This window comes from Megalops cyprinoides, chromosome 10 (assembly GCF_013368585.1).
Source record: "Megalops cyprinoides isolate fMegCyp1 chromosome 10, fMegCyp1.pri, whole genome shotgun sequence".
Lineage (NCBI taxonomy): Eukaryota > Metazoa > Chordata > Actinopteri > Elopiformes > Megalopidae > Megalops > Megalops cyprinoides.
In genome coordinates, this window is record NC_050592.1 from 29751946 (window position 1) to 29774821 (window position 22876).

Consider the following 22876-nt stretch of genomic DNA (forward strand, 5'->3'; position numbering starts at 1 on the left):
GCTGGAGCTGAACCTGGCTGAGCTGCCACAGTGTGATTGCTTTTCCATTGCGATTCCCACAAGCAGAGCAGCAGCACATGATGTCCTACTGAACGCTGGCTCCTGTCACGACTGAGAAGGCTGCCAGGACTTCAATTAAATCCGCAATTCAAGGATCAGGTTTCCCCCAGACAACGTTACGCTCCATATCTCTTCCATCCACCTCTATAGTCAGCGATGACGACATGCGCCTCTCTCTTTTCTGAGTTTATGTCTTCTGTTTTAACCTTTCACAGAAACATGCTTGCACAGCTTTTTAGGTCAGCACCAGTAACACTCGCGGGATTAGCTGGCACAGGTTAGGGTGAGGAAAAAAATATATCACAGAAAACCACCTGGAACCTGCGACACAACTTGCTTCTGCTTTATAGTTTTGTGTTCTTGGAGAAGCACGACAGGGTGTGAGCTAACAACGGCTCTGATCATTTTGTCTTTCATGTCTCTGCCCCCTCACCCCCCGTTGTGACAAGCTGGTGCTACAGCAAAAGAAAACCTGACTAGCATTATGGTCGCAAGTGAATTAGTTCCAGGCCACTGACTGGCCTCATTCAGCAAGAGGCTTCATTACTCTCTGCTGTGCCTTAGTAGTGAGTTATGTTCCCAGGCTCAAAAACTAAACTGACTTCTGATTGGCTGTGAGGAACACCATGGCTGGATCACAGCAGCTACAGGGACTCGGAGTGGACAGCAGGAATGTCTGAGAAGAGGGTCACTGCAATCCATCGGCGGCCGATAACACATGAGTGAGAAGCTGTCCTGCTTTACTGGCTGGTATAACCTGCAAGGCACCGGCTGTAAAACGTATCTGCTTGCCCCAAGATCAAAGCGGCTGCTCCTGGATAATCCTCCCCTGCATATTTCATGTATTTATTAAGTGACATTTCAGCATTCCACTGATACGCAGACTAGATGAATCCTGAGGCGGCCTGGAACTTTGAACCGTACTGGTCTAAATCCTCATGTCTCTGTTATGCGATCCCTCGGCAGGGAACTGCAATAACAACCGCTGTTTTCAAACATAAACCAAGAGCAGCATCTGTCCCTGCGATACCAGGAATGAGGGCTGTCTGTGTTGGTGTGGGGTGGGACGTTTCGTTTTACGTGATTAAGCCGCAATGGGAGAGTGCTCCATTTTCGTAGCCCTCCCCTCTCTCTTTGTGCAATTCTGAGGTACAGCTCTTTCATCTCTGACAACTTTTTTCTTTCTGAGGTAACAAAGAGAGTACTCTCGTGCCCCCCCCCCAAATCTGGGTGGTCACAGTTCAGGGACCACATGTACACCCTGTCAGACAGGGGCATGAGAACAGGTAAACCCCGAAATGCTGTCGTACAGGGGAAAGTCTACACCACTCAGACTTTCTGAGGTGGATTTACCCAGAATTCCCTATCACAGAGATTACATTACATTTGCTTAACAGATGTCCTTAACCAGTGAGATTTACACTGTGTACAATTTTTAAATGTTATCTGTTTAAATAACTACAGATTCAGGTTAAGTACCTTGACCAAGGGCAGAACAGCAGTGTCTACCAACACATTCTACCAGAATTCCCCGAAACAGAAACAGACCAATATACCAAAGTGACACATTCACAACCATATTGTTCATAAGTGTGAGAAATATTCTCTTCCACTCACAGCTGCTCATTAGTGTACAACAAGTGTCACCTGAGAAAGAAAGTACGCCCAAGCGATAAATTCCAGGAACATTTTGCCTCCAGACCACACAAATTTGGCCTCCCGAAACAAAACGTTTGGCTCTGAGACTTTATTAGCTAAGTGTTCACGGGAGCTAAAATGAGAAATACAATCTCTGTAATGAACCCTGCTTGTCACCCTTTAATGACATTTGTGTCATGTTGTTGACATGATTTGCTGGACTTATTTGAAAAGTCCTGGCAAACTTACAGCAGTGGTGGCAATAAACTGTGGTCATCGTCATTTGATGTGTGTGTATGTGTGTGTGTGTGTGTGTGTGCACGTGTGTGTGTGTGTGAGAGAGAGAGAGAGAGTGAGAGAGAGGGTTTATGGGCTTTTCCTAACACGGGACGTCCTGGTTCAGTCTCACGCTCGAGTCTGCCACCCCAAAGCCCCCCAGACCTCTAAAATTTTATTTGATAACAATTAGACTGCAAATGCCGAAACCGAATATGACCCCTCCTTTTCAGGAAACCAGGAGAAAGAGACGGGAAGGAAGGAGAGAGAGGGACAACTGAGGGTGGGTTTACCGCAGGCTGTGATTGTGTGATCAATGAAGCGGGGCCCTTGAGGTTATTTTACAAACACAATTACACCCAATTACAGGATTTCTTACCATATCAGAGACAGTCACCACACTTTCCCACGCTAAAGAGTCCCGGACTCAACAAGCCAATATCGAAAGTTTATTCCGCTTCCATCTCTACATCCCACACAGGACTTTAAGTGTTAAAACTAAATGTCGACATAAACAAAAAGGACTGCCTTTCAAACTGTCATTTCCAATCTATCTTCCGTTAAGTGTATGCAGATTTGAATTCGGGGCAGGAGCTCAAAGAGCCGGCAGCACGTCTCTTGGCTGAGAGCTGGAATTTATTTTGAACAGCTGTTCTGGGACCAGTCGGAGGCGGAGTGTGGCTGGAGCCCACAGTGGTGATTGTGCCAGAGGAGCCCGGGGTGCGCGATACCCCCGTGTGATCCAGTTAGGTGCTCTCGTTTCTTGACCCCCTCCTCCCCACCGCGTTCACCTCATCGACAGTGATGGTTGAGAAAGGGCCCCCCTCCCTACCTCCAGCTCCAGGGGGTTGAGTGAGGAGTTGGTCCGGCACGTCACTGGCCCATCCGTCTTGATCTCCAGTGCGTACAGGAGGTACTCGTCTCTGTAGCGGCTGGGCCAGCCCACCTCCAGCACAGTGTTGCTGACTGCACTGGGGCCTTTATTATGGAGCTGAGAGAGAGAGAGAGAGAGAGAGAGAGTAAGAAAGAAAGGGAAAGAGAAAGAAAGAGGGGTGGGAAGAGAGGAGTGAGGGCGAGAGAGAGAGAGAGAGCAAGAAAGAAAGGGGAAAAGAAAGAGAGAGACAGAGGGGGAGAGAGCAAGAGAATGAAAGAGAAAGAGAAAGAGAGAAAAAGCAGGAGAGAGAGAGAAAGAGAGAGAGATGTGACCATCATAGAGAAACCTGTTCTCTGTCCATCATTCACAATGCTTTATTTACTCAGCAGTAACCCCTATCCACGTTAAGTGACTTAATCACATACAACCTAGGCCAAAATGCAGTGAAATTGTGAAACTCAGGATTTGAATCCATTCCAGTCATAATAGGTCCACTGCCCTAACAACTACTCTATATAACCCCCATTCATGTACCATTATATATTACACTAATGATTTATTGAGCAGATGGCTATGTCCAGGGAAATTCACACGACTCATATTTTACACGTTCTGCATTTATACAAGTTGGTATTCACTGATGCAATTAAGGCCAGTTCACCACCCTGCTCAAGAGGGAAACTGCAGTGTCAAGAATTCAAACCTCCACTGATCTGTATACAGTCCCTAACCTCCTATGCCCCATGTCTAAAGATCTCTATAATGACTCATGTGAGACAAGTAGCTGTGCACTGTACCGGTTATTAAACTTTCAGTGTAGTATTATTTTTCATCACAGCAAATATATACCATAACATATATCAGCTATAAGCATCTGCCTTCGCCTGTTCATCTAAAAGGAACAAGACCCTGACCTTGTTGTTAGGAATTTTCTGAATAAAAAATATGCCTGCTGCCCCTAACGTGAAACAGCTGCCGGACAATCTGCAAAAAATTACAGCAAATTAAAACAATTATTAGCTGTGGGATACACTGAATTTATCGTAGCTGCGCTCTCCAAGAACACCGTCCAGCAAGCGTACAAAAGATATTAAGAATAAATCTCGAACGGCATTAAAACTCGGCGAGCACTTTTATTTATGTGCGCGGTAATGGAGGATGGTTTCAGCTTGAGACGGCTGTCCTTTAAAGCGGAGGTGAAGCCACAGTGGAGAGTGCTCAGAGGTGCGGGGAGCTCCCCTGAGGCGGGGGCGGCGGTTCCAGTGTAAGCGAAGCCAGACGAGACATCACTTGAAAGCCGGGAGGGTGACTCTAATGGGGAGCGTTGGCACGATTAGAGCCATTACCGTGTCCTGGGAGAAGAGCGCTGGTGTAACTCCTCTGACAGGAGAGAACCCTGGTCTCTCTCAGTGCTCTGCAGGTAGGCTCTCCGGCTCTTGATGTTTTCCCCGGGATCTAATTTAAAACCTCCTTTATGCGCCCGTACCTTTTACTGAGCGTAATTACAGCTGGGCCGCTGTCTTTGATCAGCCCAGCATCTGATGCGTTTACTAGGCTTCTGATTTTACTGAACAAAAAAAAAACGGCACTCCTGCTTTATTCTATTTTTTTCTTTTTTTTCCATTGCTGCCCTTAAGCCTCTACTCTCCTTTTCCTGGACCTGCGAATTACTCCCACATGTGAATTCTTTTATTTACCGGCCTCGGCAACGGTCGTCAATCAATTAGGTGCACGGTGCCCTCGTCTTGGTTACGTTTCTCCGTTTCTCTGACAGGCCCGCTAACCGGAGCGCGAGTCGGAGGCAGAAAGCCAGCCGCTGTGTTCTGCGACGGGGGTACCCGCCGTGCGGAGCTGGGGTGCACGTGGTTCCCCTGTCCTAACGAGAGCCAGAGCACCGCTCGCGGCTCGGCCAGCCACGCTTTCCCGCTGCTGCTCTGGAGTTCATTATGGTGCAGTACTGTAGATGTACTGTAGCGCTTCATTACGTGTGTGTAAAAAAAGGAAAAAAAAAAAAAAAACGAGGAACCGTAACGTCATGGGTCCACGGGCCCTAAACCCCTCCGTCCTTTGAAGTGTAACCCGATGTCTGGGATTAGCGCGCACCTATGAAAGTAGGCGCCTCTTTTGGCGACAGTCTTTTACACGGCCTGCGTGAGGACAGCGGGGCCGGGGGCTGTTCAGAACACAGCATTTTTTTTACACGCTATCACAGGCAGCTGGGCAGGGCTGTAGTTAAGTACTGCATGAAAAATGATGACAGAGGGAGGGACAGATTTCCTGCAGAGGCTACAGGCAAGGTCATCGCCTTGTTCTTGTACATTCCATGCTCCTCCCTGCAAGATACTTCTGCTGTGCTTTTTTTTTTGTTAAAAAAAAGAAGAATACTCACTACCCCATTTTGCATGTACAACTCAACAACACAATCAATGGCTTTGTCACTGGTGAAAATAACTGCAGATGATCAACCCATGCCCCTAAAGACATAGAATGCCAACACACTCTCATCTTACATTTTATTTGTGAGGTCCGACTAAATTAGTCTATACAATTTAAATGTGCTTATTGTCCATCGTTTCTTATTACAACATTTGTTACAATGTAATAGATGAGAAATGTCTACGCTTAAAGTTTACACTACTCCTGAACCTATGTACATCTGCAACAATAAATTTCTGACAACCAAAAATTGTTACATTGTGTTCTGTTACCAGCTGGTTAGTGCAATTTAGTGGTGGGTATGAGAGACCTAATCTTCAAGTCCTAATCTTCAAGAAGTCCTAAACTCCGCATCTATAAGCGACACTACAGATATCACATCACACTCAGAGATCCCACAGGTGGGACTTCTGCACTTTATATTGAACAGATCAAAAACTATTTTTTTCTAGCAACATTCACCTGTGAACTGTGTCCTAGCTTAGCACCATTTGGCAACCTCAGTTATGTTACTTTTGACACACCTACAATAAGTACCTTGTAGATTTATGGGAATAGTGGAACAGTCCTGTGACAGCAGTGTGAATTTACAGGAACGATACTTCAGTCCTGTAAGTGTAAGGCATGGTGAGCACCTCGTAGATTTACAGGAATAGTGAAGTAGGCACCTCACAGATTTAGTCCTGTCTAGGGCAGTGTGTAAACAAAAAGAATTATAGGAAAGTAGTGTCGCCCTGTGAGGACAATACAGGTATGTAGTAGATTAATAGTAGTGTGGTCTGAGGGCAATATGGAGTGTAGATACCTCATAGATTTAAGGCAATACTGGAGAGTAATTTGTGAAGTTTATGTACCTTGTGGATTTGCAAGAATAGTGGAATGTAACCCGTGGAGCTTGGGTGCCTCATGGATTTACAGTAATAATGGGGTGTAATTCATGAAGTTTAGGTACTTTTTGTACATTTACAGGAATAGTGGGGTGTGCAGTTTGCGTGCAGCTGTGCAGTCTGGGTACCTCGTAGATGTGCTGGACCTGCGGCCCCACGTCCTCCTCCTTCACAGGCTTCTCTTTGGGCTCCCAGCGGGGGAAGGGCAGGATGATCTGAGCTGGGTGCGACACCCTGGAGGAAAGAGTGCGTAAGAACATCGGCCTGCTCCAGCGCCAAGCACAACTCCGCCCCCCGCCCCCGGTACGCTTCTACATATCTGCCTGCGCACCCGCCGACCCCGGGCCACGGACACAAGCAGAGCATCTGGGGTCCGGAGCTTTGAAGTGAGCGCGTGTTTGTTTCCCTGCCATCTCGCTGCTAGGACTCGGCAGCCTCCGCCGGAGTGGATGTTAGCTGGGTCATGCCGGCCCCATGTGTTGACAATTAGCTGCGTGCTATTCATAGCAGCGTGCGATCCTCCCTGGCAGCGCGATCAGCAGCACACTGTTCCGGTGAGCCCTTCACCTCTCTCCCCGTGCCAACGAGCGTTTCTGCAGGCAAGGGGGGCTAACATCCGTAGCGCCGCCACGGCATATTAATCTCTGCGCTGCGTCAGGAATCGCCCTGGAACTTTGAGAGACGTCCCCTCTACGATCGCAATTAACCGACGAGTGAGTCTGATTCATCCCCGTAATGGATCCGCCGTGGCAGATTTACGGCTGCGGTATCCATCCGCCACCTGCGACCCCGAGCGGGGAGTCCAGGGGCTCTCGCGTTGTGAATCAGCCGCTGACGGACAGCCTGGCAGATTGATGGGGGAAAGTGAGGACCTCGTACTCACCCGCGTATATCAACCTGCGTCTTCGCAGAGATGTTGAGTATTAGGCTGACCGGGTTGCTCTTGGAGTTGTCTTTGTTGGAGCTGTGAAAACAGACACAAGTATTTGGTTACACATAGCAAAGATATCACTGTACATGTGAATAATTAGTTTGTCTTGCTAGTTTTCAGGCGGGGGGGGGGGGGGGGTTAGGGGTTGCAAGATCAACGCATTGTTTGGTTTTCATGAAGTAATGGCTGAGCTTATAAGCTCAGTGTATATTAATAAACTGTAAAAATATATTGTGTAAGTAAAGATTTTTGAATCCTAGATAATCCTAGATAATGGTGTAGTTGTCACCCTGCATGTTTAGAAGTAAACACAGTGAAATGCATTATCAGCTAGCGGTATCTGAGGCAACGCTTGGTTGGCCAGTTTGGAACCACTTCTCTCAAACAGAACAGCTCCGACATATACCTTTATGACATCAGACTGCCATTATGAAAAGCAGCGAATTCAGGGTACATTCCAGCGACCGATGTTTTTGATGTTTCCCTCCATGAAAGGCCTCTGTGAGTCAAGTGTTTTCGACGACCACCAAATTCAAACAGCCACAAAATTCCAAAAGGACTAGGCGTCCTTTTCATTTCCATTATTGCATGAAAAATAAAAGTCCCTGCCTGTAAACATGGACCACTGTGGAACAGACAGTGAGCATCAAACATCAAAGCTCCTCTCAGACTAGCTGGGGGCTGCACTTTAAGTGTGTGTCGCCGATCTGGCTTTCTTAGTGTGCTGCAACATATTGAGCAACACACAAGGCAAAACATGTGTTATGGACATTTACTGGCTGGCCAACAAACAACCTTTGGAAAAGGGTGGTAAAATCTTGACCTCTCATTTTACTAGTAACCAAAGAGTCCTCGGGACGTTTCAGTTACTTGCAGTCTCGTGCATAGATAATGTTTTAACCGCAGTTTGGCCAAAAATGTTAAAATGTAAGACAAAAACAATGCAGGCTGTAGACAAAAGACAAAAAAAAACAAATAGAGGATACTAGGTTTTCCTTTGAGCAGCATAACCTTCAAAAAAAATAAGAGTGGAATGAACTCTGAAGATCGGGGAGCTTGAAAGGGAACGTCTAAGTGAAATCAAATACGCCGCACTGGATTGTTCCCTTGAAGAAAATTTCACTACAACAAGAAGTCAGACATAAATTGTAGGAAACCAGAGTGACGTCTGAAGCCTTGTACCGTGTACAAGCTGCTCGTATAATTCATATTCCTGCCTGACACCGTTCCCCTCGATTCAGACGGCTCGCACACGCAGCGCCGCTTCGCCCCGTGGGACTTGAAAGACACAACATCGCCCTCCGCGCTTAATAATATCCCGGCCCCCGACACCTGGATTCTATCCAGGCCTCCCCTTTCGTTTGTAAGTGAAAAATCAATATCGCCGGGACATGTGGCTAACATTAGCCACCTGGAAAAATTTACAGTTAGACATTCCCCTTGGTACCACAAGAATGAGCTAAGGGCGTGCGTCGGACAGAAAGCGCCACTCACGTTCACTTTCGCTCCGCGGGTCCGCCGTTCAATCCACTCCGTCGGAACGACCACGTGACAGGGGACCGCGCACTCTCTCGTGAGCAAGCGTCAGTGTCCCCTGTTGCCCGGGACGATAAGCCGGTGGGAATGTTTCCGCTAGCCCGTTAATCACATTAGCTGCACGCGGATTACGAACGCACAGCTAATGCTACAAAGGATCAACGTCTTCGCTAAAACAACAGCTTTCTCGCTGTCTTGTGTGACCCCGTAATCTTAGGGGGGGGTTTGTGCCTGATGATTAAACCCCGCAGGACACTGGCCCTTCCTCTCACATGCAGTTCCTCTCCCCGTCTCCCAACCTCCCAATACCCTCAGGGCTTTAACAAAACATCTCTTCCCAGAGACTTCCTCTTCCTGTGAGTCTATGTGCATACACTCCACGACGAGACCCGATTACGTAAAAATGTAAATACAATCTACAATACCAACGAAGAGAAGTTGCCGGGAATATGCAGAGAAGGCGCTGCACACATGTTTCGAATCCAGTCACTGCTGTGCAAACTCTCTCACGAAATAATTACGTTAATTCTTCCGTTCCTACACACGGAGACAAAAATGAGCCTTTATCTGTGTCTCAGTGAATCACAGTAACAGGCGTCCTGCTTTATCACAGACATGTCACAAGGAAATATATGCTTCACCTTGGCTATTTTCAGGCTCTTTTTCCCAAATCACTAACCTTCATCTACAATCTATAAACAGCAACACTGGTTACGTCTCAACGCAGTCAAACAGGATGCTTTTCCTGTTGATTTCTGCTTCTGCATATGTTTTCTTTCTTTAAGTGCGCGGGTAACGCAGCGGAACAAAGCCGCAGTCATAAGCAACAGGCCCATCTCCCAAGCCCAACGCATCTTATCGCGTTTCAGTTTCCTGTTTTATATTACTGTCTCCAGCTCTACCGCCTGGGCCAACCTGAAACAGAAGAAAAATATTCATCAAAACGGCACTCGCTGCAGACTGGCTGGAGCTGTTATTGAAGCAGCACCGGACTGTTGAAACCACCAACGCTGATGAATTTACCAGGGCACCAGCCCGAGGTCCTCATCATTATTAACAACCAACATTTTACTGGCCCGCCTGAAAATCTATACTTCTAAAAATACGCCATATTCTCCATTCTAGGAGATGGATGAGAAAAGTGTTTAGGACTGGGAGAGTTTTCCAGCAGGAGGAGGGGGGAGGGCCTCTGACATGGCCTTGGCCGGGTGCTGACGAGGACATTTGGGGCCTGTCTGGGACGGGGGGCTCTGCGCCTGAAAAGGGGCTCCTTCTCACCTCTGGATCTGCAGGTCGAAGCCAATGTGGGGGCCCACCTCCTCCAGGCGCTGGACTGAGAAACGGAGGCCCACGGACAGCTAGAGAGATGAGGAGAGAATGAGAGGGAGACAGAACCATAGAGAGAGGGAGAGAAAGAAGGAGAGAGAGGGAGAGAGAGAGTGAGGGACAGAGAGGGGGAGAGGAAGAGGAAAAGAGGGAGGGAAAGAGTGAGGGAGAGAGGGGGGAGAACACATCAAAGACTTAGCCAGTGACATCTGCAAGTGCTCAGAACAGGAGAACAACACTACACCCCCCAACCAACCCCCCAGGTCTGGCTGAACACTGCGGCTGGGCTCCTCCCTGTATTAACACCACTGAACCATCATGTCTGGACAATCTCACCCCCCCCACCACCACGAGTGTGAAAAGACTGTTGTTCTGAAGGGACTTTGGAATTTGATTTGACTTACTGTATGTTCGGCAGAACACGCTCCTGAAACTCAAGGACCGGGGCCCCGTCTTGATGTGACCGCTCGTTAAGACCATCAGAGAACCCTAGAGGGGCTTTTGTCTTGCGGGCCGGTGTAATTTCAGAACACCGCAGACCAGAAACAGGGTTTTCTGGGTGCCTCTCTAACTCAGACCATGTGGAGAAGTTCATTATTACGCGTCCGATAATGAGACTCAGAGGCATCTAATGAACAACAGGTCAGATGCTGCACTGGAGCCTGCAAATTAAAAGCCCCTAGGGCAGAAAGTTGCAACAACTACAAAGTCACTTTATTACAAATTGGTATGGGTAACAAGTGCCGTAAAACATTTTAAGAGGAAGAACATCATAAGGGGCTCTTTTGTGGTTTTAAATTTGTGAGTTTATACATCACAAACGGTCCACACTCAAACTGAGAGCATTTGAAAGAGAAAGAAATCGCACACATACGTGAAATGACTTAAACGCATGTGCATCCAGGCCTCTTGTCCACTCGCAAGAGGTATCTTGGCAAGAAGATCAAGAAATGTCACTAATGTGAAACAATGGCTAGTTTCCGCCCGAGCCCCTCCCAATGAACTCCAGACCGAGATTACAACACCAAATTTCCCTTCAGCTTCTTCCCTCCGGATGTCCAACTAGGAAGTGCAATGTAATGTCTTGGAGGACACCTTGATGAAGTTCTTTGGAATGATGAAATACATTAACACATCTGGTCACACTGTTGCCAAAGTCTGCATTTGGAAGACTCTGTATGACAGCAGCAACCCTTTGCAGCTGCTGGGTGAGACACAGAGAGAGAAAGAGAGAGAGATGGAGAAAGAAAGAGGGAGAGGGAAAGAGAGAGGGAGAGGGCAGGTAGGAGAGAGAGAAAGAGAAGAGAGATGGGAAGAGTGTGACTGGCTAACTATGAACTGATCTGGCCTAACAGATGAACTGAAACTAGCTGTGGGCCTATTCTGCACTGGGTGAGACCCTCATCCACACTTAAGACCCCTTCCTGAACCACTCTCTAAACCACTTCCTGATTCATTCTCTCTGCACTGTTTACTGACCCACTCCCTCATCCAGTCTAGACCACTTGCTGATCCACTCCATAAACTGCTTCATGATCTACTCTCTAGACCACTTGCTGATCCACTCCATAAACTGCTTCATGATCTACTCTCTAGACCACTTGCTGATCCACTCCATAAACTGCTTCATGATCTACTCTCTAGACCAGTGTTTCTCAATTCTACTCCTGGAGCCCCCCTGTCCTGCATATTTTCTATCTATCCTTGCTGCTTGATTAAATCAGGTGTGGTCAGCTAATCAAAAGTGCCACTGATGAGTTCAGTCAGGTAGGTAGAGCAGGGAAAGATGGAAAACATGCAGAGCAGGGGGGGCCCAGGACCAGGATTGAGAATCAGTGCTCTAGACCATTTGCTAAGCCACTCTGAACCATTCTCTGATCCACTCCCTGGATGTCCTGATGCTCTCTCTGTACTATGCAACTCAAGACAAAAGGATATTTCTCCCGCTCCATCCCTGCCATACCTAAGTAATGGCTCCAGTGTCTTCTGGGTGGAATTAGACACATCTGTAATACTGCTGCTGCAGCTGGCTGCCTGGCCATTCAGTATGAGAGACAGAGTTTATGTAGCAGAAGTGGCTATTTTTAAATACTCATTCTCACACGTGGGCTTTTCTTTACATTCACAGAAACACATGGGGGGGTGCCTTTTCCACCACAATAAAACTCCAACCCCCCACAGATGGGCAGAACGTGAATTAAATCTGCATAGCTAGAGGATCGTAAACTATGCACTGTATTTAATAACAGACCCTGACCATGTGGCCTAAAAGCTATATGCAGGCAGCTGTACCCCCAGCTGGTACTCATTTCTGCCTCATGCTCTGAAATTCAATTTCACAAGAACCTGCCTGGACATTAGACATATTTCTAATACCAGCCACAAAAGATATCTTGAATCTATTTTCTACCTGTTATCCCCCCTCTGCTCTTGGTGCTCTTTAAGGTCGAAGTAGTCTCTAGAAAATCTTCTCTGACCAGAATGCCAAACTCACTTGGCAGAGTGCTCCATGATGAGTAAAAGAGTTTTTTTTTCCCTGAACTGTGCGTATGTCTTTCGCCAGAACAACAGTGCCGTGCTGACACAATGGAGCGATCAAAGGGTTGCTTGTGTTTTTTTTTTCCTTTCCAAGTTTCCGTGGATGCCACCACCAAATCCGGCGCAACACGCTGATTTCATGTAGAATGTCTGACGCCAGAGAGGGGGAGGGGAGGCTGTGTTGTGGCCATGTCGTCCTCTGTCTAAGCCCCACGTTAATTTGCCACATCTGGAGTTAACCCCTTCCACGGCGAGACGAGGGCCTGCCCAGACCACACGGCCAATCTGGAAGACGTTAGCTTGTTGATTTTCGTCCCCATGTTCATTACACCGCCGAATCCCTTTACAATCTCTTTGTAACTGTAACAGTAACATTCCACTTAATTACCCCACAGCATAATCCAGTATGTTCTGCTTAGCCTGAGAATACACCTCTGGCTCACATCTATCTTGTTAGGTCTCCTTTTGAGACAAACTGCCCCCCCGAACAAGCCACTCTGCAGAAATGCCTTTCATGCGACCCTCTGTGTGGCATTTTGCTACTTCCCTAAAACCTGCTACACTTTAACTGTAAGTACTGTACAGCCCCCAGCTACCAATCCTCCAGCCAAACTCCTCTTAATACTCCAGTGTTTTCCTTGAGTTCGGCCTACACAGGGAAACGTTACACTTATTGCTGGAGGGGGGTTGTCTTTGGAGGTGGAAAATATAGAAAGCTTTACGCGTATGTCTGAGTTGCCAAACAAATCATTTTGCAAAATCATCATGGGGCAGTAATACTTGATCAAATCACTATAAAGGGGCTCATAAAAAACTGCAGGGGGTTGAGAGAGGGGAGTCTCCAGCTGTCAATACACCCCACTCTTCCCCAAATCCAGATCCTGGCACCACTGACCAAAGCGCTGTATGCACTCATGTGTTCAATTACAAACTTATTACAATTCAATTATTCGGACTTAACAACCGCTGCTGTAAAAAGAAAAAAAGATGGAGGATACTCAAGGGGAAACAGACAGCCTGCCAGAGCTATTTTTGATGGCGAAACAGTTGATTCTTGGACAGATCAGTGCGGGAGAGCTGCAGAGACAGGAGCTGTTCGGGGGTCACGAGGGGGCCCAGCTGCACCAAGTTCCTGGAACATCAGAGACGTCACTCTAGCGGGTCACGGCGCCTTAACACTACACAGCCGTCATCAACGACAGAGCAGACGCGTAGTGCTTCATGCGTTTGAATCCCCTGGAACAAAAAAGGGGACCCTTGGTCTTTAGCAGTAACTCACTGCAGGAGCGCAGCTGCTGACCGTACCAAATTTGTCCATCATCAAAAGTCAGAGTTTTTTGAATAATTGAGACACTGTCGCGATACACACGATTTGTTTGAACATTCACCATAAGGGAGTGAGACCAGATTTGGATTATTAATAGAACGGGGGTAAGATGTCTGGACTCCATTCCTGGGCAGCACTCCAAAAGTAACGCGGACCTGTGGCTCTGACAAAGAACAGTGGGAGGGCTGATTGATTCGCGCGGGATCACCCGTTTTGGTCTTGCCGAGTGCTCGTTACAGCCCTAATTAATGCAGCACGGTGAAATGTCCCGGAGCAGCTGCACCCCATAAAGACAGAGCTGTTGCTGCAGTCAGATCAGAGACCTGAACCCCTCTGTTTTAGCAGCACTTCAGAGCAGCTACGGGACGAAAACAAACGGCGTCAGAACGCTCCCTAATTGCACTGTTTTATCAGGGTGGTGTGGGGCGGGGGGGTTGGCTTATCGTAGTTGACCAGGGAAGGGAATTCTGTGATCTTGGCTCATTTGGCTTTTGTAACTCTGCCTCTCTGTGTATTTGTGGTGGTCTTGCCGTGGCACCTACTCGATCTGTCTTTCTGATTTGAGGTGTTTTTGTTTTTCTCGAGCTCTGATTAGATGCCGGCTGATTGCGCAAGAGCCTGTGGGTGCGGAGTGTTTAAAAGGCGAGAGCTCCGGTACCAGAGGGAGCAGGTTCAGCGCGGCACGCAGGCACGCTAGACCCCTGAGGTACTGCAGGACTCTAAATAACCCTGTCAACAGGGCACACACAATCAGTCCTGATGCTTTGGATTCATAGCGCACATTATAAAAATTCCTCAATTCCAGGAGGTGAAGTACATTATAGGCCATCCGCTGATGAGGTTGAGAAACATCTGGAATGATGGCGAAGTGTTTGCAGTGCAATGTGGGCCTCGTCCGCCTTTCACCATGGCTGCGCAGAAAGAGTGCCGGGCCCCTGGCCCCCCCTGAAATGCTGGATCGTGTAACTTATTTATCAGAACGTTGTCTGACTTTCCCCAGAGCAAGCGAATGCTAATCTCGCCTCTCAAAAGCTGCATGTGAAACTTATCGCTTGCAGTGAGGGGAGAGACAGCTGGGCCTGTGCATCGCTCCTACAGGCCGAGGGGTTCAGTTTTGTGTCGGAAGGGCCCTGGCTTACTAAACAAAGCCCGCGTTTCCTGTGTGTGCCGAGTGAGGTCTCGCGGCCTCACAGACGAGACGAGACTGTGCACTGTTACCCGGGACACGCTACCCTGAGTTCTCTTGCTGACCCCCTGACATACAACAGAGGGGTCCCTGGGGGCACTGATCTGCGAACGCCGAGCAATCCGTCACTGACAGCCTCGATTGCTCCTACTGTATCCCGTTACGAGCCGTTTCCTGTTTGGAGAGGAAGTGTGGGGGGGGGCACTCATTTACTCATTTGCGTGTGACACCTCCCTCCTGTTTAGTCCTGTCACTGCCACAGAATTACCTTTGAGTTAGTCAGGGGGGCTGCGCTACTTACGTTGGTCGCGGCCACCATAGGGTTTCCAAGGTCACACACCACCATCCTGGTGTCGTTCTCCATCTGGTACTCGCAATTCAGCCTTTGCAGAGTCTGGGAGAGAGAGGGGGCGGGGTGAGGAACGCTCTGTGAAGAATCGGACCCTGTCAGTAACAACACCATACATCACTGGGGCCCTGTGCTGACCTGCCCCACTCATTATGAGCTACTTCCTCCTGACCAAACAATGCCAATTCCAGCGTCCATTATGGCCACTAACTCTGTCTCCAGTGGCCACTAATGCAACCCGTGTAAATCAAATTAGGACATGCTCTCTGCAAGGCGTGTGCTCACTGCCAAGTAATAATTATGCAAGAAAAAGAGGTCTGCAAGATTTTAAATGCAGTACCAATACCAAGAAGAAAAAACCTCATTAATAACAAACTGAATGATTGATGCTTCAAGGCATGTAATCTAACATGCCTGTATATTTCGTATTTCTTTGTTGAAAAAAACAAAATGATTATCATTGTCCAAATATTATAGTCCGTGTCCCCACTACAGTCAGCTGATAGCAGTGGATGCTCATGACAGACAGAATCTACCTTTGACCTACTGGTTGTCCTGAACCTGTTTTTAAAGTTCTGTGTGAATAATGAGCGCAGAAAATAGATTTTTTTTACCTATTGATTGACTTTTGACTACATAACCGCTAAAGTCATATCATTACTGTTATATGCTTTATATTATACCATTGTAATTATCGCAAATATATTGGGTAACATTACTTAATTGTGAATGTAATTAGCTGTAACTTTCTGGCAAATAAAACTGTTTAATGAGAATAGCATAATGTTACCAGCACAATTTTCAAACAAGGTTACAATTATACTCAGTATAGTACAAGTAAGTATAGCAAGTAAGTACAATTTATTACAGTTTTTTGGAATTGAAATTTTTGAATTACATATTTATATAAATGGAATAATTAAATAAATTCCATATGTAGAACACAAAGGTCACGGTTGTGATACCACCAAAGAAGCCACCATGTCCAAAGGGAATTAGCTACTGAGGGTCATGCTTGTTAATCTTCTGAAACGATCAAAAACAAGTTCAGGACAAAAGGAAAATGTTGAGCCTCGTCTAGTCAAGTCCACAGCTCTTGACAGAGAGCCTCAGCTTCTGAGGTTGTTACCGAATGCGTAACAGTCTCACACAATTACGAGTTCACAATTCTCGACAGGGAGCCTCAGGCCACAAATCATTACATGCAGGACTGTGCAATGCAAGGAATACATAATCCTATAACATAACATTTTCTTCTGTATTTGTTGTTTGCCTGTCTGGTGTAATGTACAATAGTCTTACTCATACAGAAACTCCTTGAAAAAGAAAAACCACAGCTTGGTGTTGCAGTTCTGTGTTTTCCCTTTGTGTTTTAGCGTTTCAGCATGTACAGAGACCTCTGTGACAGGAGCACAGCGCTAACACGATGGGGCTGTCTGATCTGGGGCCTTGGCTCGTCTAAGGGATGTTTGGTTTGAAACCATGCCCTGCTTAGTTAGACAGCCTGGCCCAGGGCTGTGATCTAATTTAGCAGCATTTGAGAATATGCAGACGGCCTGTGGAGTGACACCACTGGAGACCAAGCGAAGACTGTCCTGACTGAAGGAAAAAAAAAAGGCATTTAACATTCACTGCGTATCCAACCTGCTCAGACAGAGACGGAGAGCTGGAGGAAACGTTTCCACTCGGACCTCTGGCACATTGACGGGAAGCCTGACTCTTTACAGTTCGGTCGCGGCAAAATAAACAGTTTAATTCAAAGCGGGGAAACTAAAATAGAGTAACTCAGGAGACACGCTGCAATCAAGAGCACATTAGCACACTCCTCTGTGTTTGCTTTGGAAGACACAGAGATCGCTAATAGCCACACATTAATTTTTCGTTCCTGCATTGTTGTATGCCTTGAGCTGGCTGGTGTTCTAAATACCTGACAGGAGGCGGATATTGGAGTAATTTAAAATGGACTTACTGTACATCCTACTTCAGGCTGGGGTGGGGTTTAGTGGTACTGGGGATGATTGCTGGGCTGGGTAGTGGGTTACAGAGTTGATCACAAGGCTATATTTCTGGGTTGCAGGGGTGATCATGAGGCCAGTATGGCTGGACTGTGAGGACTATCACCAGGTTGTGGGGATGATCACTGGATTGGGGTGTGTATGGGAGTGATCCCCAGGCCAGTATGTGTAGGGCTTGAGGTCATCCACCAGGCCATTGAGCATACATGTGCATATGCTAGAGTGTGGGTTATGGGGATGGCTGGCACAAGTGCGTGTGTGCATGCATTGTGTGTTATGGGTATGATCCAAATGTGTTGCTGTGTAGTGCATGTTGCCTACCAAAATGATCACTGGGTTGGAATATGGCGAGCTGCGGGGATGACAGAGTTGTGCATTTGTTTTTTTGGAGAGGTCATTACCTCTCGCCTGCGCTCCACCCCGATGTAGTCCGCCTCTGGAGGGATGAGCACGTGCAGCTCCGCCTCGTACGCCCCCTCGCCCTGGTTCACCGCGTTGATGGTCAGCATGAGCGGGTTGTCATCTCCAATGACCAGCTGCTCTCTGTCCCTGTACATCATGCAATGGGATGAAGGCTTTTGAAATCCCTGGCAGAAAGTCAAAACCAGTTTCATCACTCCAAATAATGAACACCCAGACCTCTGTTTTATTAAGTATGATCAGTAAATTATTTGTCAGGCTCTGCTGACAATCACATGTCTCAAACCCCGGTGTTTCACCAGACATTGTGCAATGGGGCGCTTCACATCCAGGACCAATAAAAACAATAGGAAATGCAGCCTTTTTTCTTCTGAGGAAGAGGGACAGAAGTCCCCTTTGTTCTGCAGTCTTCAACTACTTACACATGTTGATTTGGGGGCGACATTGTATATAAACAAAACGGTGTCAGATTTATAAGACATGGCGTTTAACATGTTTTCAGCAAATGTCGGCATCATCTGAAGCGTGCTCTCGTGTACCAGGAACACATAGTTTTCATTGTTCTTTCCCAACAAATGCTGCCTTGATGAATCTTTTCTGAGAACAGCGCGTGAGGACTTACATGGTGGCGGAGAGCCTGAGATCAGGGATGCACATGTTGTCCTCTCCGCAGTCCAGGAGAATGAAAGCCTGGGGAGGAGATAACAGGCAGAAGCCTGTGTTAGATCTCCCTGTACATGTACCCATGAATAGATCATGAGATAAAAACATCTCCAAGCTGTTAAAGTGCCAGTAAACTGCCTACATTATTCAGGTCATATTTCAAGTGAAGGGGAAGGTTATCTATGCAACTAGTTCAGACCATTCCAATGCAGGAGGTCTGACATTCCCAGTCCCACATCTTGCCCTTCTGTGGGCACATGATGTATGACATGCTGAAGGCCTCACACCACTATTTTACCTGCTCCTGAATGAAGGTCTTGCCGTAGTGGTCCAGGATGGGCCTCAGTGTCAGCCCGGGAAGCGGGGAGGTCTCCTCCAGGCTATAATTCAGAGCTATGCTGATGGGGGTCAGTTTATCCCGAAACTCAGTCTCCTCCTGCAGAGGCACCAAGACAGGGGGGAGGTTATAATGAGAAATGCCTGCACTTAAAATAGTCTATTTCAGACGTTTAGCCTCTTAATGTATCTGTGTGGGTTTTCTTTCAGGATTTAACGCATGGACGATCAAGACATGGATTTAATATGAAATTCCTGGACACACAATCCCTAAAAGCCTCCTGCTTAGGATATTCATTGCCTAGTTGTACCGTGACTCTCCCCCTCGCTGGCTCACGGCCTTGGAGAAGAGAAACAGGTTTGAGTTTAATACTACGTTTTAAACACGGCTGGAATGCCACGCCATTAACAGCCATTCATGTATTTACGGTTTTTCCTTCACATTACCCAGGGAAATGAAGGTTGGGAAAACACCATTACATGAAATAAGCAGTCACAGCAAGATCATTTCTCTTGATGCACTAATGAGAGATATTACTGTTCCGCTGAGAATTGATCTAATTAATAAGCAATTAAAGTCTTCCTTGAAAAACTCAACGAGTACCAACTTGTGGAGAGACATTTCATCTAATGAAAGTTTGTTTAGACTGTTCAGATGAGAGTGCCTGCAACTAGATTCTCCAGTGGTATTTGAGCAAGTTTGAGTTAAAGCACTTTTTCAGCCTTTTCTTTCACTGTTATCTTATACTCAGAGGAAGTGCAGAAGAGCTGCAGATTGCAGACTAATGGCTCATGAAACCACAGTTTTATTGCTCATTTTCCCAAAGAAGCAGAGTACCTCAGAGCAGAGTAAAATAATATGTACTTATATGTGTGAGAATTTGAAATCGGAAACATTTTAACATCAAAATACACAGCACATGCTGCAAAATGTAAAAAGTGCTTCAAAAACTCTTACTCAGGTAATACAGAACCCTAACTCTATCTGGACTAATTATATCAAATAATTCAATATTAAATCTGCATAAATTACCTTTACAACCGCACCAATAACTGACAAGTTAAAATATTTAGTTCTGCAATATATTTTTGTACATATTCTTTATACTTTGTACTTTATATAACAAATATCATTTTATGACACATTACTTACACAACTGGATAACAGTTGGTCACAAACTGACAGTAAGCTGGTAGTAGATGTGTAATAAACTTTTATTACCTATTTACTACCAGCTGTTAAACTGAAAATTTGGAGTGTGAAAAATTATTTAGAAATCTTTCTTTTAAAACCATTAGTAGGGTATGTTCAAACGTTCTGTTTAGGAATTAATGTAAGTTTCCAAAGCTGATATTTACCAACGTGGGCTCCCACCTCTTGCTGGAAAATAACCTGGCCAGTCTCAAACCTGTAGTAGGGCTCACCCTGTATTTGAACCAAGTGCTTCTACTGTCTGAGTCACTTGGGAACCCAACTTTTTCGAAAACAATTATTAATACATAGTTATGATTGATGAGTAGTATAGATTTATATGAAATGTTTTCTTAACAGTAAGAACAAGCCCTTGTAATGAAGTGTGACCTTGTATTTTTTTTTTACATGTGAGCTTAATCCACTGGACTCACTCTGAGGTACACAGGGAAGTTCTGGCACGTATGACTCTTCCTCTTGTTGATGAGGAGGGTCCCTCGGTGCTGGTGCTGGTGGGTGTCGAGGAACAGAACCCTCTTAATGGCTCCTTTCTGTTTCAGCCAATCCAGTTGCAGCTCTATGTTCAGGGCTGGGGGGAGACATTAATCACTATGGTTACAGACGTGCCTTCCATACTTTGATATCCGCAGGGTCCAATTCAGTCTGGACTGGGGGAACCGAGGCCATGAAAACCCACACGCTTTAGGTTAACTGCTGCTGGACCTTCCAAGATGTAACGGCTTCTGGAAACAATGTATCCGCACAATGGCTGCATTGATAAATGTTATATTGAGAACAGAAGCTTTTTTTTTAGTGTTCAGAGATTTAAAGCACTGTATCTTTCCTGTCTTTGGCCTGGACTTTCAGGCTTCGGGTTTCACATCAAACCTTTCCTCAAATCTGTTTCCTCAAATTCAACACCATCTTCCACGCCCTGGCTGGGTCAGAAAAGAACCAGGGAAAGACATTTTTATTCACCGTTGATGGATCTATCTTTGGCACTACCATTCTCCGCCTGCAGTCACCCCAGGCACCCTAAGATTCAGACGGGCCATTTCCATTTTAGGAGAAAAAGCACAAGAGTGGGATAAACGAGGAGCAGCTGCTTACCTACGGAATCTGGAATCCCGACACCCGACGCCTTAATGCAGACCGCCGCCGTCAGACTGCAAGACAACAGGGGAAAGGGAGAGAGGAGTGCTGTAAAACAGATTCACATGTTACTGACACAGGAAGAATAGCTCGTCTGCACTGTGAATAGTGTATTAACACTTTATTAACTCTTCTTCACAGATCCAAGTGTGCCATGTGCTCCATGGAAATAGACAATCTGCAAACTGGTGTGATAAAAATGGCATGAAGTATGCAAAACCCTGTTAATACTGATGATGAGAGAAACTGCAATGGCACATTCACATATTAAGAACAAAGTTTCCTAATACTTTGCCACATATTGACTATGAACAGGATGGTACCATCACTTTAGGCAATTTCCTCTCTTGTCATGACAACATTGCGCCTACTTTCATGTTATATCTGCTGTTAAGCACATTGCTTTCTGGGGATAGCTCTATGATGGCTCCGTTGTTAAGGGGCACTTCAGATAAAAGTTGATTGATGGGCACTCGTTCATAAAGGCAAACCTTGGGTTACCCCTGGAATGAGAGTTATCTGCCCCCCTGTAAGAGGAACCGTCACTATCGGCACCATCTCTGAAAGGCATGACCATCCAGGGGAATCTGACCCCGCCCTCTGACTGCGCAGTGACGGGGCCCGTTCTTCTGGGCGTGGGAGCGCCGGGCTGATTTATGGCGGGTTGGGGAGGACACGTGCGGCGTGTTGCGGGCAGTACACGGGCCGGGCCGTGACAGAGGGTCCCAGGGCCAGGGGAACAGGTGGGTCCGGTTAGCAGTGGCCGCTGAGTGAGTGACAAGGCAAAGGAAGGGGTGGGGCTCCCCAGGGAACAGAGGGCGAGGAGTCAGCTCACAGCCCGTCAATCAGTTCACCATGACAAACCTTGTGTCTCGAGTAATGGTTACTGCAGTAAAGTGAAGCCTCCGTCTTCTCCTGAGACCTTCAATCCAGACAACAACTTAAAGGTACACAGGGTGTCACTATCTCATTCTAAGCATTTACAAATCAGTCTTGTTAGGCCCACTGACTTTGGCACATGTTTGGCCCATTCAACCACTTAACAACTAGCATAACAGCAATTGCTAACAACTTAAGGTTTATTTCCGGGCCAGAACAGCCTTACCCCTGTTCAAACGTTCAAGCCTCAAATATATGCCCATGTTGAATGGTTGTTTTGAAGGCAAACTGCAGATCCTTTTTCTGAGAGCAGCCCTTTGACATTTCACCAGTCAGCAAACATGCTGGAGGGAAACCCCAAAAGGACATGCAAACCCCATACCAGATTACCTCTTTAACCACTAAATACACAACAATGAAGCATTAATTGAAAACACAACGATCGCAACAAAACATATAATATGCAATTGTTGAGGCTAAATGATGTAGAATTGGCGAGAGAGGCTTTTGGCCTAAATATTTAATGAAATAATTTACAAACAGTTTGATAATTGCCTGTTAATGGATTCCAGGGCAATTTAAGCTGCAATTAGACCTCGGCTCTGTCGAAAAGTGTTCCTGCCAGAAAAAGGGCCACAGGAGACAAAGGGGAGAAGTGTTTCCTCCAGCGGAAGTGGACTGGCTGCTGGGGAGTGTGCAGAAACAGGCCCTGAGACTGCTGCTGCTTTCTTATCGCCCCCAATATCAACATGCCACAGGAAGGGGACTCCTACGCTGAGGACTCGGACAATTAATGCCCCGGAATTTAACTGAAGGCGGAAAAGCACATCCCTCACATTCACGCAAACCGGTCCC

General features: G+C 46.6%; 1 protein-coding gene across 1 annotated transcript in view; it reads right to left on the minus strand.

The window, feature by feature from the left end:
* The window catches only part of itga8 (integrin, alpha 8), a 66335-nt gene that overhangs the window by 12797 nt on the left and 30662 nt on the right, over positions 1-22876 (minus strand). Inside the window, exons 16-25 of the mRNA XM_036538092.1 lie at positions 21101-21156; positions 20425-20579; positions 18761-18898; positions 18422-18489; positions 17781-17928; positions 15317-15409; positions 9917-9996; positions 7055-7135; positions 6300-6405; positions 2807-2965 (exon numbers count right to left, since the gene is read on the minus strand). Of these exons, the coding sequence (XP_036393985.1) occupies positions 2807-2965; positions 6300-6405; positions 7055-7135; positions 9917-9996; positions 15317-15409; positions 17781-17928; positions 18422-18489; positions 18761-18898; positions 20425-20579; positions 21101-21156 (1084 nt within the window). The remainder of the gene's footprint in view (positions 1-2806; positions 2966-6299; positions 6406-7054; positions 7136-9916; positions 9997-15316; positions 15410-17780; positions 17929-18421; positions 18490-18760; positions 18899-20424; positions 20580-21100; positions 21157-22876) is intronic.